The sequence below is a fragment of the Benincasa hispida genome, chromosome 2 (genome assembly GCF_027475165.1).
Source record: "Benincasa hispida cultivar pf3 chromosome 2, pf3_genome.v1.1, whole genome shotgun sequence".
Taxonomy (NCBI): domain Eukaryota; kingdom Viridiplantae; phylum Streptophyta; class Magnoliopsida; order Cucurbitales; family Cucurbitaceae; genus Benincasa; species Benincasa hispida.
The window spans coordinates 59,905,046-59,917,610 of NC_143479.1; the positions used below are offsets into that span (position 1 = coordinate 59,905,046).

At 29.2% G+C, this 12,565-nt stretch overlaps 1 protein-coding gene across 1 annotated transcript; it reads left to right on the forward strand.

Moving 5' to 3' along the window:
• The first annotated feature begins 328 nt into the window (after positions 1 to 328).
• Positions 329 to 1,675, forward strand: LOC150038046 (uncharacterized). The gene is made up of 4 exons (XM_090311122.1): positions 329 to 454; positions 882 to 1,016; positions 1,099 to 1,362; positions 1,445 to 1,675. Exons 1-4 carry the CDS (start codon positions 329 to 331, stop codon positions 1,673 to 1,675), a joined length of 756 nt encoding a protein of 251 aa, XP_090167248.1.
• Positions 1,676 to 12,565: the final 10,890 nt, after the last annotated feature.

Below are 12,565 nucleotides of genomic sequence, written 5' to 3' on the forward strand. Positions count from 1 at the left end.
GCCACAGCACATGTGCATGACATTTCAAAAAGTGTACAGGATACTATTACCTATGTGATGTTGGATACTCCAACGCTGAAGGATTCTTGACGTTGTACAGAGGGGAACGATACCATCTCTCCAATTGACGTGGAGTAGGAAACGCACCGAAAACTGGAAGAGAATTTTTCAACATGAAACATTCTACAGTAAGAACCATTATCGAGCGAGCATTTGGGTTGCTAAAGGGGCGTTGGGCTATTCTTAGGGGAAATCATTCTACCCAATACAAGTCCAATGTCAAACAATAACTGCATGTTGCCTTATTCACAACTTTATCATAAGGGAGATGGGAATCGGTGCAATGCTTGACGTGCCCAATGAGGAGAATTCTGCATCATTTGGTCTTGATGGGGATCATATTGAAATTTTTGAATTGTTGGAGGAATGGACCAAGTTCAAGGATGACTTGGCGGTCGAAATGTTTACCAAATGGCAGAAAGCCTGATTATTCGATGTTCATTGCTTACTTTTCTTTTACTACTTAATGGAATTTAATTATGGAACATTCCAAATATGTTGTGAAAATGTTTTGTGTCAAGACTCTGTGTCAACAAGTTAAATTGGAACATATAATGTCAGTAGTTTATCCTTCGTTTGTGCATGTGTTTAATTTATATCATCTTTTCATTCAACAAACATATGCATGCAGAATAATGGCATGTAATGGTAAAAGGTCTAAACACATATGGTCGAAGGTGGAGGACGCTAAGTTAGTGGAAGCCCTATTGTATTTAGTGGAGACCGATTGGAGGTTCGACAATGGGACGTTTTGACCAAGATACCTACGGCACTTGGAGCGAATTCTGCATGAGAAAGTGTTCGCGTGCACACTGAATCAGAACACCATTGAATGCAAGGTGAGGAGTCTGAAGAAACAATACAACAAAGTATCAGAGATATTAAGTCAGTCGGGGTTCGGTTGGAATGAGGAGTTCAAATGTGTCCAAGTCGAGAGGGAGATTTTCGATCTTTGGGTTCGAGTAAGATTCTAGAAAAAAAAAAGTACAGGTACGTGTTATAATATAAATATTAAAAATGTGTGTGTGATCAATGTAGAGTCATCCCAATGCGAAGGGGATGTGGGACAAGCCATTCCCCCATTACGATGACCTCTCCACCATATTTGGGAAAGACAAAGCAGTAAGACAATCAAGTGAGGACCCATACGTGATGGCGACGAATGCATTCAGAAAGTTTGAAGATGAGATTCGACTTGGATCACAAGACTATCACACACCTGAGTTTCACCAGACAGAATTACCATTAAATCAAGATGGAATAAATGCAGAGCTAGCAGAGAATTCTATAGGTAGAGCGAGTGTACCTACCGAATCATCTCGAGGCAGCAAGAGGAAGCCAAGCTGAAATGATTGACATCATGAGATCGACTATTGAAATGCAGAACACACACATGGGTAGACTTGCATCGTGGCAGAAGGAGAAGTATGAGCTGGAGTTCGGGCGTCGGAAGGAAGTAGTAAACACCATATACAGCATTGATGGCCTGAATGAAGATGATCAGATCACCCTTATTGACCTCCTTGTCACAGACATTCAGACAAATTGCTTCCTTGCAGTACCAAAACACGCACGGAAGAGGTATTGCCTCCGTCTACTAGGAAGAAACATGTAGACTAACCACTTATATTTGAACCAGTACCCCTGTATTTTGTTTATAGTTCTTTTTTTATAATAGCAAATGGACAATGGACTGTCATGTCGAAAAGAATGATAACTTTTACATACGTCATGACATGTAACTTTTGTATTTGTATTATGACACGAATATTATAAGTATCGAAAAGAATGTTTCCTTTCCTCACTCACAATTACTAAAGTTTGGGGATCAATAGTGTTTTTTTTATTATTAAAAAAAATCTTATAAGTTATCAAAAAGATAAGAAATTGCGAAATAAGATTCATAAATTGTTCACGTTAAATAGGTATGGTGTGTATTTGAAGATATGAACAAAATGATTATACAATTGAGTGTTATGATCGAGAGTGGGGGAAAGAGAGAGAGTGAGAGAGAGCAAGAGAGAGAGACCAACAAAAAAAAAATACCAAATAGAAAAAATAGCAAAAAATAAAAAAGCAAACAGATAAAAATACCAAAAAGAAAAACAAGGAAAAGAAAGACACAAGTGAACAGAAAAAGATAGCAAAAAGAAAAATAAATAAATAAATAAATAAAAACAAACATATAAAAATACCAAAAAGAAAAACAAGCAAAAAAAAAAAACATAAAAACTACCAATATATATATATATATTATATAATATATTTGTTTAAAAAAAACTGCACCAGATACCCAAACTCAACTCAACTCAGCACCCCAAACAATTTTCTAACTCAACTCAACTCAGCACAACAAACACAGACATTCCAACTCAACTCAACCGAACTCTACACCCCAAACACAGACAATCTAACTCCCCCTATAATTATTACTAACTCAACTTTGCGCGACAAACACCTGACTGTTGTAAAATCTTCGATTGTCGTGCATTTAACTGACTTTATCATCTTTACATAATCTTCGATTTGGTTCCACTCATTGACTATCTTCTCTTAATTACTTTACCGACAACGTGTCGTGTAAAATGGGTTTTTTTTTTTTTTCTTTCTTCTTTTGATAATTTTTCTACCTATTTCATCAAGTTTTGGAAGAACCATATTTGTATGAGAAAGAACTCCTTTTATTCCTAAATTTTCGATTTAGATTTTGTTTGGTTTTTAAGTTTTAAATTTCAATTCTGAATTTAATTTTCATTTAGTCTCAAATTTTAAATTTTATTTTTTTTAGTCTTGAACTTTGTCTTCATTAGCTCTAATTTTTAGAAGTTACACAATTTTGATTTTTTTATTAAATACTTATTTTTCATCCTTATGTCTATTATTATTAGTATTATTGTTATTATTATTACAAAGATATTAAATTATAATAAAGAGAATTTAACCTCTAGTAATTATTTTAAATGAAAATTATTGAAAATATTTTCAATATAACAAAATGTCACTGTCCAATGATAGATCGTGATAGACGAGCAATAGACAATGATATTTTCCTATATTTATAAATAAATTGATTCATTTTTTTATTTAAAAACAGCATTTGACCCTCACTAATTTTTCATCAATTTAAAATAATTAAAATCAATTAATTTTTTACTTTTTTTTTTTGTCATTATTTAAATCAACATAAATATTTTAAATTGATTAACTAAAAAACCAAACTTAACATTTACAAAAACTCATAACACTGAAAACGTATGATCAAATAAAATTTAGGGAAAATATCAATTTATACTCTTGAACTTCGCGGGTCATATCGATTTAAATCTCAAACTAATAATCATATCAATTTAAACCTTGAAACTTTGAGACTTGTATCAATTTAAACCCTAAACTAATAATTGTATCAATTTATTCTCTGATTTTTTATAAATGTGTCAATTTAAATCCTGAACTTTCATAATTATATCAATTTAAATCATCCATTATTTTGTATTTGTAACATTCTTCCAAAAGAATATCACGCGTTTTGCTTCCTCAAACCAAGCATACAGATTCAACAGAGAGAAGAAATCGGACCACCTTCACATAAAATCAACATCAAGAACAAGTTGCAAATCCTTCCAGATAAATCCACGTTTGAGAACAAGCAAATCTACAAAACAAGTTTATTTTTCGAGAGAAAGCCTGAAATGATCATTTATTAGAGACTATACCCACAATACTGAAAATAATACAAATTAAAAAGTTATTCACGAATCAAATTTATCTGAAAATCTCGTCGAACAGAATATTTGTTAAAATTTTCGTAGATTAAATGAGGCAGGAGAATGTTAAAGATTTTGTTAAGTTGAAGTTAAATTTATCGTTGTTTTCAAGTAATATACTAAAATAAAAATGGATGTCTTATTCAATCTGAAACTAAATTGAATGGCATTTAATTAAATAACTTCCAAGAATCTATGTTAGCAAATCCAATCAACAAGTTAACAGCCAAATCATCTTTTCGTTAACTATTTAAAATTATTTTTGAAGTTATAGAGTCAAAAGTGGAAAATATAGTTTGGGATAAAATTGGAATTTTAAAAAGATTGGGAACATATTATTTTAAATAATTCATAGATATTCAAGCCCACATGTTTCAGGCCCAAATGAGTAAGAGATATATCACGTAACTATTAAAATAAAAAGAAAAGAAAAAAAGAAATTAAGAAAAAGGGAATGGTGTGGCCATCAAATCGAGCAAGTTATAAGATTTGCAATATCTGAAGAACAACGACAACCCCGCGAAAGATATTAAAGTCACCCGCTTTTGAACAAAAACACAACCGTAAACATTACCCTAATTGGTTTCCTAATACCAATAGGTCACAGTCGAAGAATTTGATTGGACATTTACTTAGGTGCAGTTGCGTTGTCACGAGTGAGGTTAATATTTCTCGTGCCTCACTCGCTTTCCCGTCAATTTCAACCGCTTATCAAACAAATCCCATATCCCTTTACCTCACCACCACTTTCCTTTTTCTTTCTTTTATTTAAATATTAAATACTACGTTACTCATACTTTTTAATTTGGGCTTTTATCTTTTAAGTTCACCTATTTTTTAAATTATTTTTATTTTAGTTGGTCCTTATACCTTTAAAATATTCATTTTGATCTTTAAATTTCTAAAAAGTAATTGTTTTAGTTCTTTTTACACCAAACAACTATCCAAAAAATTAAAGAAGTATTTGGCTCACCAACATGAGTTGTTGGTATAATATACCAACTCATTGTTTGGCTCACCAACATATTGGTGGAGTTAAGTTGGTATTTACCAACTCACTCTAACTCACTCCAACTCTCCCTTCTTCCAATGTTTTCAGTGGTTCCACCCATCGGCCACTGTCATACTCCAAGAACTAACTCCGAACTCCGACAACCACCTCTGATGACAACTCCAGCGACCAACTCCGGACTCTGACAACCACCTCCAATGGTAACTCCAGCAACCAACTCCAGACTTCGACGAACCATCTCTGATAGCAACTCTGACAACCACCTCCGACGACAATTTCAGCGACGAAATCTGGACTCTGACAACTACCTCCGATGACCAATTCTGAGCTTTGATAAACTTCGCGCGACCAACTCCGACAACCACATCTAATGACCCAACTCTGACGACCACCTTTACGCTATCAACTTTGGCGATCAATTGGCTCTGACAACAAACTCCAATGACCAACTCTGACGACTACCTCAAACTACAAATTTCGATGGAAATCGCCTTCGATGATCATCCTTGAGCGAGCAACTCCGACAACTAACTCGAGGCTTCGACAACCACCTTCGACAACAAACTCCAACAACCGACTCTAATATCACCTTCATGCGACTAACTTTGGGCTCCTACAGTCACCTCCGACTATAATCTTCAGTGAAAACCATATTCGATGATCAACTTTCGACCACTTTCGCCCGACCAACTCCGAAATTTGAAAACCACCTCTGATGACAAACTTCGACAACCAACTCCAATACACTTTCATGTGACCAACTTCAGGCTCCAACAACCACATCCGGCTACAAACTCCAACAAAAATCATCTTCGATAATCAAGTTTGACAACTACTTCCAACTACTATAAGACTGATGATTGTTAAAGTATGTTATAAGGTTGTTGATTATATAAAAAATATTATTTTGTCTATATTAATTGTAATATTTATACTTAATGAATTCACTATGTTAAGAATATCTAGACAAAAAATATGTATGTAGTTGAAAAAGTATGTAACATATAGCAAAAAGAAAAACCATAAAATGAAAAAAAAAAAAAAAAAAATCCTAGAACATTTTCTATCAAGAAGTAGTGAAAAATAGAGATTTATTCTCTGATGATCCTCCAAATTTAGAGGAAATGAAAAAGTGAAACTATTGAATAAATGTGGTGACGTTCCATTAGTTGTTACGATGATGATGGAGATTTAATTTTAAAAAAAAAATACATGACATAGTAAAAATATATAGCAACAATAGGATGAATAAGGAAAAAAGGAAGATGATAATGAAATTCATGGAGAAAAATTGGCTAGAAAATTTTGATTTTGCTTTAATTTCTCATTTTATTTAACCATATTTATACAAAAAATATAATGGGTTAATTGTTGTTCATTGCCAAAAAAGAAAGAAAGAAGGAATAGTTCTAAAAAATCGGGAAAAAAAATTGTAATCCATATTTTACTTAAACAAAGATGGTTATAATTATTGAATAAAAAAATTTCAAAATAAAAATAGTAATCATAAAAGCATATTATTTAGAGTTTAAAAAACTGTATCAGATACCCAGATATATAAACTCATTTCTACACCTAAAACACAGACATATGAATTCAGACTAAATAACTTTGCACCCTAAACACAGATATATAAACTCCACAAACATATGAATTTCAGATATTCTATCTCAACTCAACGCCCCAAAACAGTCCCTAAATGTTCAAAAAGCCTCAACGACCATTAAGAGGAAGACCCTCAAAAATAAAAAAAACATCGTCAACCTCATTAGCAACTCGAGCAAAATATGTTGGGAATGACTTTAAGGTTTTGGCCTATAGTAAAAGACAAAAAGTGATTTTAAGGAAAAAGGGGTGGGAATTTGTCTCACATTGAAAGATTTTGTCTTGCTAAATGGGTATGTACATAAAGGCTTGTAAGTGAGCTTCCAAATTGTGGTTTGTGGTAGAAGTAGAAATATGTCTCGCACGTGTGTTGTCGCTCATTTGATCGAACAGGCGTACTAATTGCATTTATGCGTAAAAAGAAATAACTTTTACTATCTTTCTCTTTATTTTTTTTTATCAAAAGGTTTATTATCTTTAATTTATATGTATATATATTTATACTGAAATTAATTGAGTGGATTTGAAAATTAATTCTTAGACCTAAAATGTTTTCCTTCCTTCTTCAAAAGGCTATGCAATTTTGTTTTTGAGAACACAAAAAACCTTATTCATGCTCTCTGATTTTGTGGCAATTTCTTAACTATTTTTCATCCATTTCAATCTGTTCTCTAACGAGTACGCGTCAGAAATTAGATGTATAAATTTGGGGAGCAATTAACTTTTTGCGATTTAGTATTGAGGTGACGTCATTTTTACTTTCATGACAGTGAGTTCTTCAAAATACAACAATGTACATCTGAAATATCAAAATGTTCATTTTTAAAAAGATATAAAAATCAAAATAAACATTTTAAGAATATAGGATCTAAAATGAACTAAATTTGAGAATATAAATATACAAATAAACATTTTAAAAGTAATGAACCAAAATTGAAAAAACAAATACCAAAGTATTTTTCTTTTATTAAAAAAAATAATTGCCGTGATTAAGATAAGAGAACCTCTGATCGCACTAATGCTCTCACTAGTAAGAAAGTGATTTTTTTCCCCTTTTTTAAAAGGAAATATTATTCTATGCTCTCGTTCTATGTGACATAAAAGCTACGTGGCTTCTACTTTATAGACAATTTGCTGTTTAACTTTATTATTTGATATCCTATGTTTTCAAACATATATTATATACCTAACAATAAATTACTGCCCCTTGACTTATCACATAATACACCTAGATAAAATCTCTCAAATAATACTACGTCCACGTGACACCGATTCCTTATTTTAATTAAGTGAACATGTCATTGTTAACATGCCCACATCATAATATAATGTTAGCACAATAAATTTTTCTATATTTCTAAATATTTTATTTAAAAAACATCAATATCATACTCTAAATTCTAAATGAATTCAAGTCACTTAATAAATTATTTTCCTCCACAAATCTTATTAAAGTTGGTAAAAAGAAAGTATAGAAAATATTTGAGTGTATTTCAGGCTATCACATCATAATATAATGTTAGGCATTACACGGGGTATTGACAATAAATCTTTCCATATATCATACTCGTAAATTCTAAATGAATTCAAATCACTTGATAAATTATTTTCCTCCACAGATCTTATTAAAGTAGGTAAAAAGAAAGTATGAAAAATATTTGAGTGTATTTCATGCTATACTTATTTTTATACAGTCCACCGAATTATTGAATCGGTATTTGCCACATGAATTTAAAACAAGTGAATCTTTAACTATATAATTAATAGTGATGTATGAAGATAGGTACAACCAGAGCTACACCCAGACTATACCGAGTACAATAATCTTGTGAGAATAAATGAGAGTTCATTCTTTTAGTACAACCATTATAGAGTGAGGGATTGAGCCCCAACATTTTGGATCGAAATAAATATCAGTACTATTGAACTAAGCTCACTTTAAATCTCCCTTATCACAATTGAAAAATATCGGTATGTCAATAAATATTTTAATTGCTCCCCTAGATGTTAATTAGGCGGTTATATTATTGCTAGTTGGACTTGACAACCATGATAAAATAATAATTAGGAGATTGTAATCACTTATGCCACACATCCTCTTTAATTTGTCTTTTAGACTCAATGTCAAGCGCCAACGTAAGCTCGAACATATAGCTTATTCCCAATAAAAAAATAACTAAGGTCTTATTTGATAATGATTTCGTTTCTAATTTTTTATTTAAAAAATTAAGTCTATTTCTTCTTCCTTTTTTATAGTTATTTGTATATTTCTTAAGTATAATAGTTGAAATTTTAGTCAAATTTCAAAATGAAAACAAATTTTTAAGAACTACTTTTTTAATTTTCAAGATTTGACTTAGTTTTTTAAGCCATTGAAAAAAAGTAGGTATCAAAGAAAGCATGAAGTAGTATTTATAGGCTTGATTTTAAAAAACAAACAAGTAAAAACCAAATATTTACCAAACATGACCTAACACAAATATCACCTTATTTATTAAATGGAAAGTCCTCTTATTTGTTTAGGTATCATCATTAATGTCTATTTATACGTTAAATTACACTCTTAGTTTCTAAAGCTTATAGTATGTTTATTTAGGTTTTATTTGTTTTTTGCTTTTGAAAACTAAATTTATTTTTTCTCAATTTCGTACAATATTTTACATTTTTCTAAAGTAAAATAGTTAAATTCTTAATCAAATTTCAAAATAAAAAGTAAGTTTTAAAAAACTAATTTTGTAGTATTTAAAAATTGACTTGAGTTAAAAATTGGTTAAAAGTAGATAACAAAGCTATAAATTTGGAAGGGAAATGAGTGTTTAAGCTTAATTTTTAAGAATTAAAAATAAAAAATCAAATTGTTACCAAACGATGCCTTAAGTTTCTAACTTTCAAAATTATAAATTTGATTCATGCTTCTTGATATGTTTTAAAATCATAAATTCATTAAACACATATTTGAAATATTAGAATTTCATTTGGCATAAAATTTAAATTTATATTGCCAGTTTAATTTATTTCTAAAATTTAAATTTTATCAAAAATTTATAAATCACAAAATTAAAAATTTTATTAGACACTTCTAAAAGTTTAAGAACTAAATAGATATGAATTTCAAAATTCACTTACTAAATTTAAATTTAATTACATATAGAAAAAAACCTCCTTAGTCCGGAAGTTTAAAGTATAGTTTTCAATTGATCCTTAAATTTCAAAATGTTATATTTAACTCATTTAGTTTTGAGTTTAATTTCTATTTAGTCTATAAATTTATAGTTTTTATAATTTTATACTTCTCAAATTAATGTTTGCTTTTAATTCTTAGTATTAAGTTTTAATTAATTATAAGAAACAATTATGATAAGAAAATTTTCAATAAATTTTAGTCATATTCGAAAAATCAATGAGACTAATTTAATTATAATTTATTCTAAAATAACTAATAAAAAAATAACCCAAATAATTATAAGTAGTGGCCATTAATGAAAATTTAAAATCATAACCCAAAAATAAATAAATAAACTTGAAACTCAAGGTTAAAAATATAACCTTTTAAAATTTAAAGACCGATCAAACTTTAAAATCCTCCATAACAACGTAACATTTTAAAATGAACCATTTAAATTTGTAGATAAAATTTTCTTTTAAAATTGTTCATACATTTATTTTAAATAATTCATTTTATTATACCAATATTTAAAAAAACTGCACATATTTGAAAGTAATAGACGATTTGGAAAAGAAATTAATAAATATTTAAATTAAATTGACTTAAATTATAAAATTTACACGACGTGGAATAGAGGTGTTTTTTTATAATACATTATATATATATATATATATTGATTTTGATTTTATTTAATTTTAATATTTTTTTAATAATTTATTCTCCAACCAGTAGTTTATTTGCATTTAGAGATAAAATTATATATGAAAATAATTAAATTTGATTTTTACATATTTATATTTTAATTTTTTTAGAATAAAAATTTAAATAAATGATCCGATTAATTCAAACCAACCCAACCAAAATATTTCATGATTGAATTGGATTGAGTTTATTTTTTTTAATAAAAATTATATGATTTGAAAAAATTTAGTTGAATCTAAAAAATCTTTCAACTCAATCTAATCGAATTAATACACTTTTTGAAGAAGTGGGACCTCTATGTCAACTTCGATAACGACACATTTACGGCCAAACAGGTCGCGCTTGACGCGTGGATTAACTTTACCGCGCAACAAATTTCTAGTGCGCATGGCTTCAGTGTTAAAACCTTGACACGTGTACGGATCACAATATTTTCTTATTATGATTGTTACTATTATTATTATTATTATTTTAATTTTGCCGTCGCTTGTTTTAGTTGTACTATGTTTATGCCATGTGTCCCTTTGGCACGTCCTTGTGTCACCTTCTAAATCTATGCACGTGATTTTACCACGTAAGCTTTTTCTATTTTCAGATTGGACATATGATCTCTTGTACTCTTTTGGCAAATATATTATAATACTATATTTATTTTATATTACATAATATTGAATATGAATATAGTAATTAAGCCAATTTTCATCTCGATGTTATGCACATCAGGTATTTATTGTCGTAGTATAGCCAAAATCATGAAAGTCCGTGTAAGAACTAGGTCTTATTTAGCTGCTTTTGTGAACAAATTCGAACCTTGCTTAAGAAAGAAATTTAAATCCATGTCATAATTTAATTCAACATCATCAATTAATTTTTTAAAAGGAGAGGAAAATTGTGACTCACAAAAGACAAAATATGTGCACGAATATGATGATTACGACACACAGTGGGTAATATTTAAGTTAGAGAGTGGAAGAATGTACAAGTCAGAAAATTTAATAGTAGGATTCAAGTTATCTTATATGCGGTTAAAATAATGTATTTATAGAGGAGATTGACTTAGACTTTCTCCTTTTCTCTTCTAAATATGATAATAATCTACGATGTCATTATCGGGGTATGTTGGACACTCTCGATATGAAAACTGGATTTTTCGACCTCAGACGACGAGGATGGGTTGGCCCCAAGGCCCAACTCATAATAGAGAAAATTTTGAACATATGACAGATTTTAAGGTTTAATTTTGAAAAATGACAAAACCAACAAATAATAAGACTTATGGCAACTTACATGACATGCACAAGACGACGAATTTTCAAATCCCTATCTTATCCTTGTCTAGTTCATAATTTTTGTTATCGATGAAACTACAAATACATGGTAAGTGTAGAATCATAAACAATGACGAGATTCTGTATACAAAGTAATTAACAATGTCTCGGTTCTCCACTTTCCTTCTAATCGATTCATTTGAAAAACTAAAATAACTCTTCCTCAAAATAACCATTCTTCCTGATTTTCCTCACATAGTTAATGGTTTAATGCAGCTTTTATTATTAATTTAAATTCTATTTAACCACTTTTCAAATTAATCTCATTAGAATTAAATATGCAGATTTTCAACCAAATGTATATTTTAAATATCCATATATTATCAAATTTCACCTAATCAAATTTTAAATTTATTCAAATATTTGAATTATACATATTTCATATTTAGTCACTATTTTAGTTTACATTTTGATAATACTTAACTTGCCATTAGTTGGTTCGTATGTCCGGAATATTAAATACAGTGTGAGTGTAGAGCTTTATTAATAACCAATATATAAATACATAAGTGGAGAGTTTGATTAATAACTTATATATAAATACAATGTAATTGGAGAGATTGATTAGTAACCAAATTAATCCTATTATAATCTAATCTATCCAATTTCAAAAATGAAATAGGTGTGATTCCGTAATTTTCACCCTCTTTTGGAATTTGAATTTATTTTTAATATTCAAATTAGATTTTGATAACTACGAATTGATTTAAAATAAACAATTTCTTCCTTATTTTTCTCCCCTTAATTGATTCAAATCATTTTGATTTGATTTAACTACTTTTAAAAAATATTCATAATTATTAAATCTTTAATTTGTTTACCACCATTTTAATTTTAATTTATTATATATCTTTCGATTTTACATTATCTTATTCATTTTTTATTATTTTAAATTCAGATTAAATTTTTTGATCCTCATCATAATTTT

Coding starts and splice junctions, on each gene's coding strand:
- LOC150038046 (XM_090311122.1), top strand. CDS start 329: ATGGGAATCGGTGCAATGCTTGACGTGCCCAATGAGGAGAATTCTGCA. Junction 455..881: donor AGTTCAAGGATGACTTGGCG/GTCGAAATGTTT, acceptor ACACTGAATCAG/AACACCATTGAATGCAAGGT. Junction 1,017..1,098: donor GGGAGATTTTCGATCTTTGG/GTTCGAGTAAGA, acceptor TGATCAATGTAG/AGTCATCCCAATGCGAAGGG.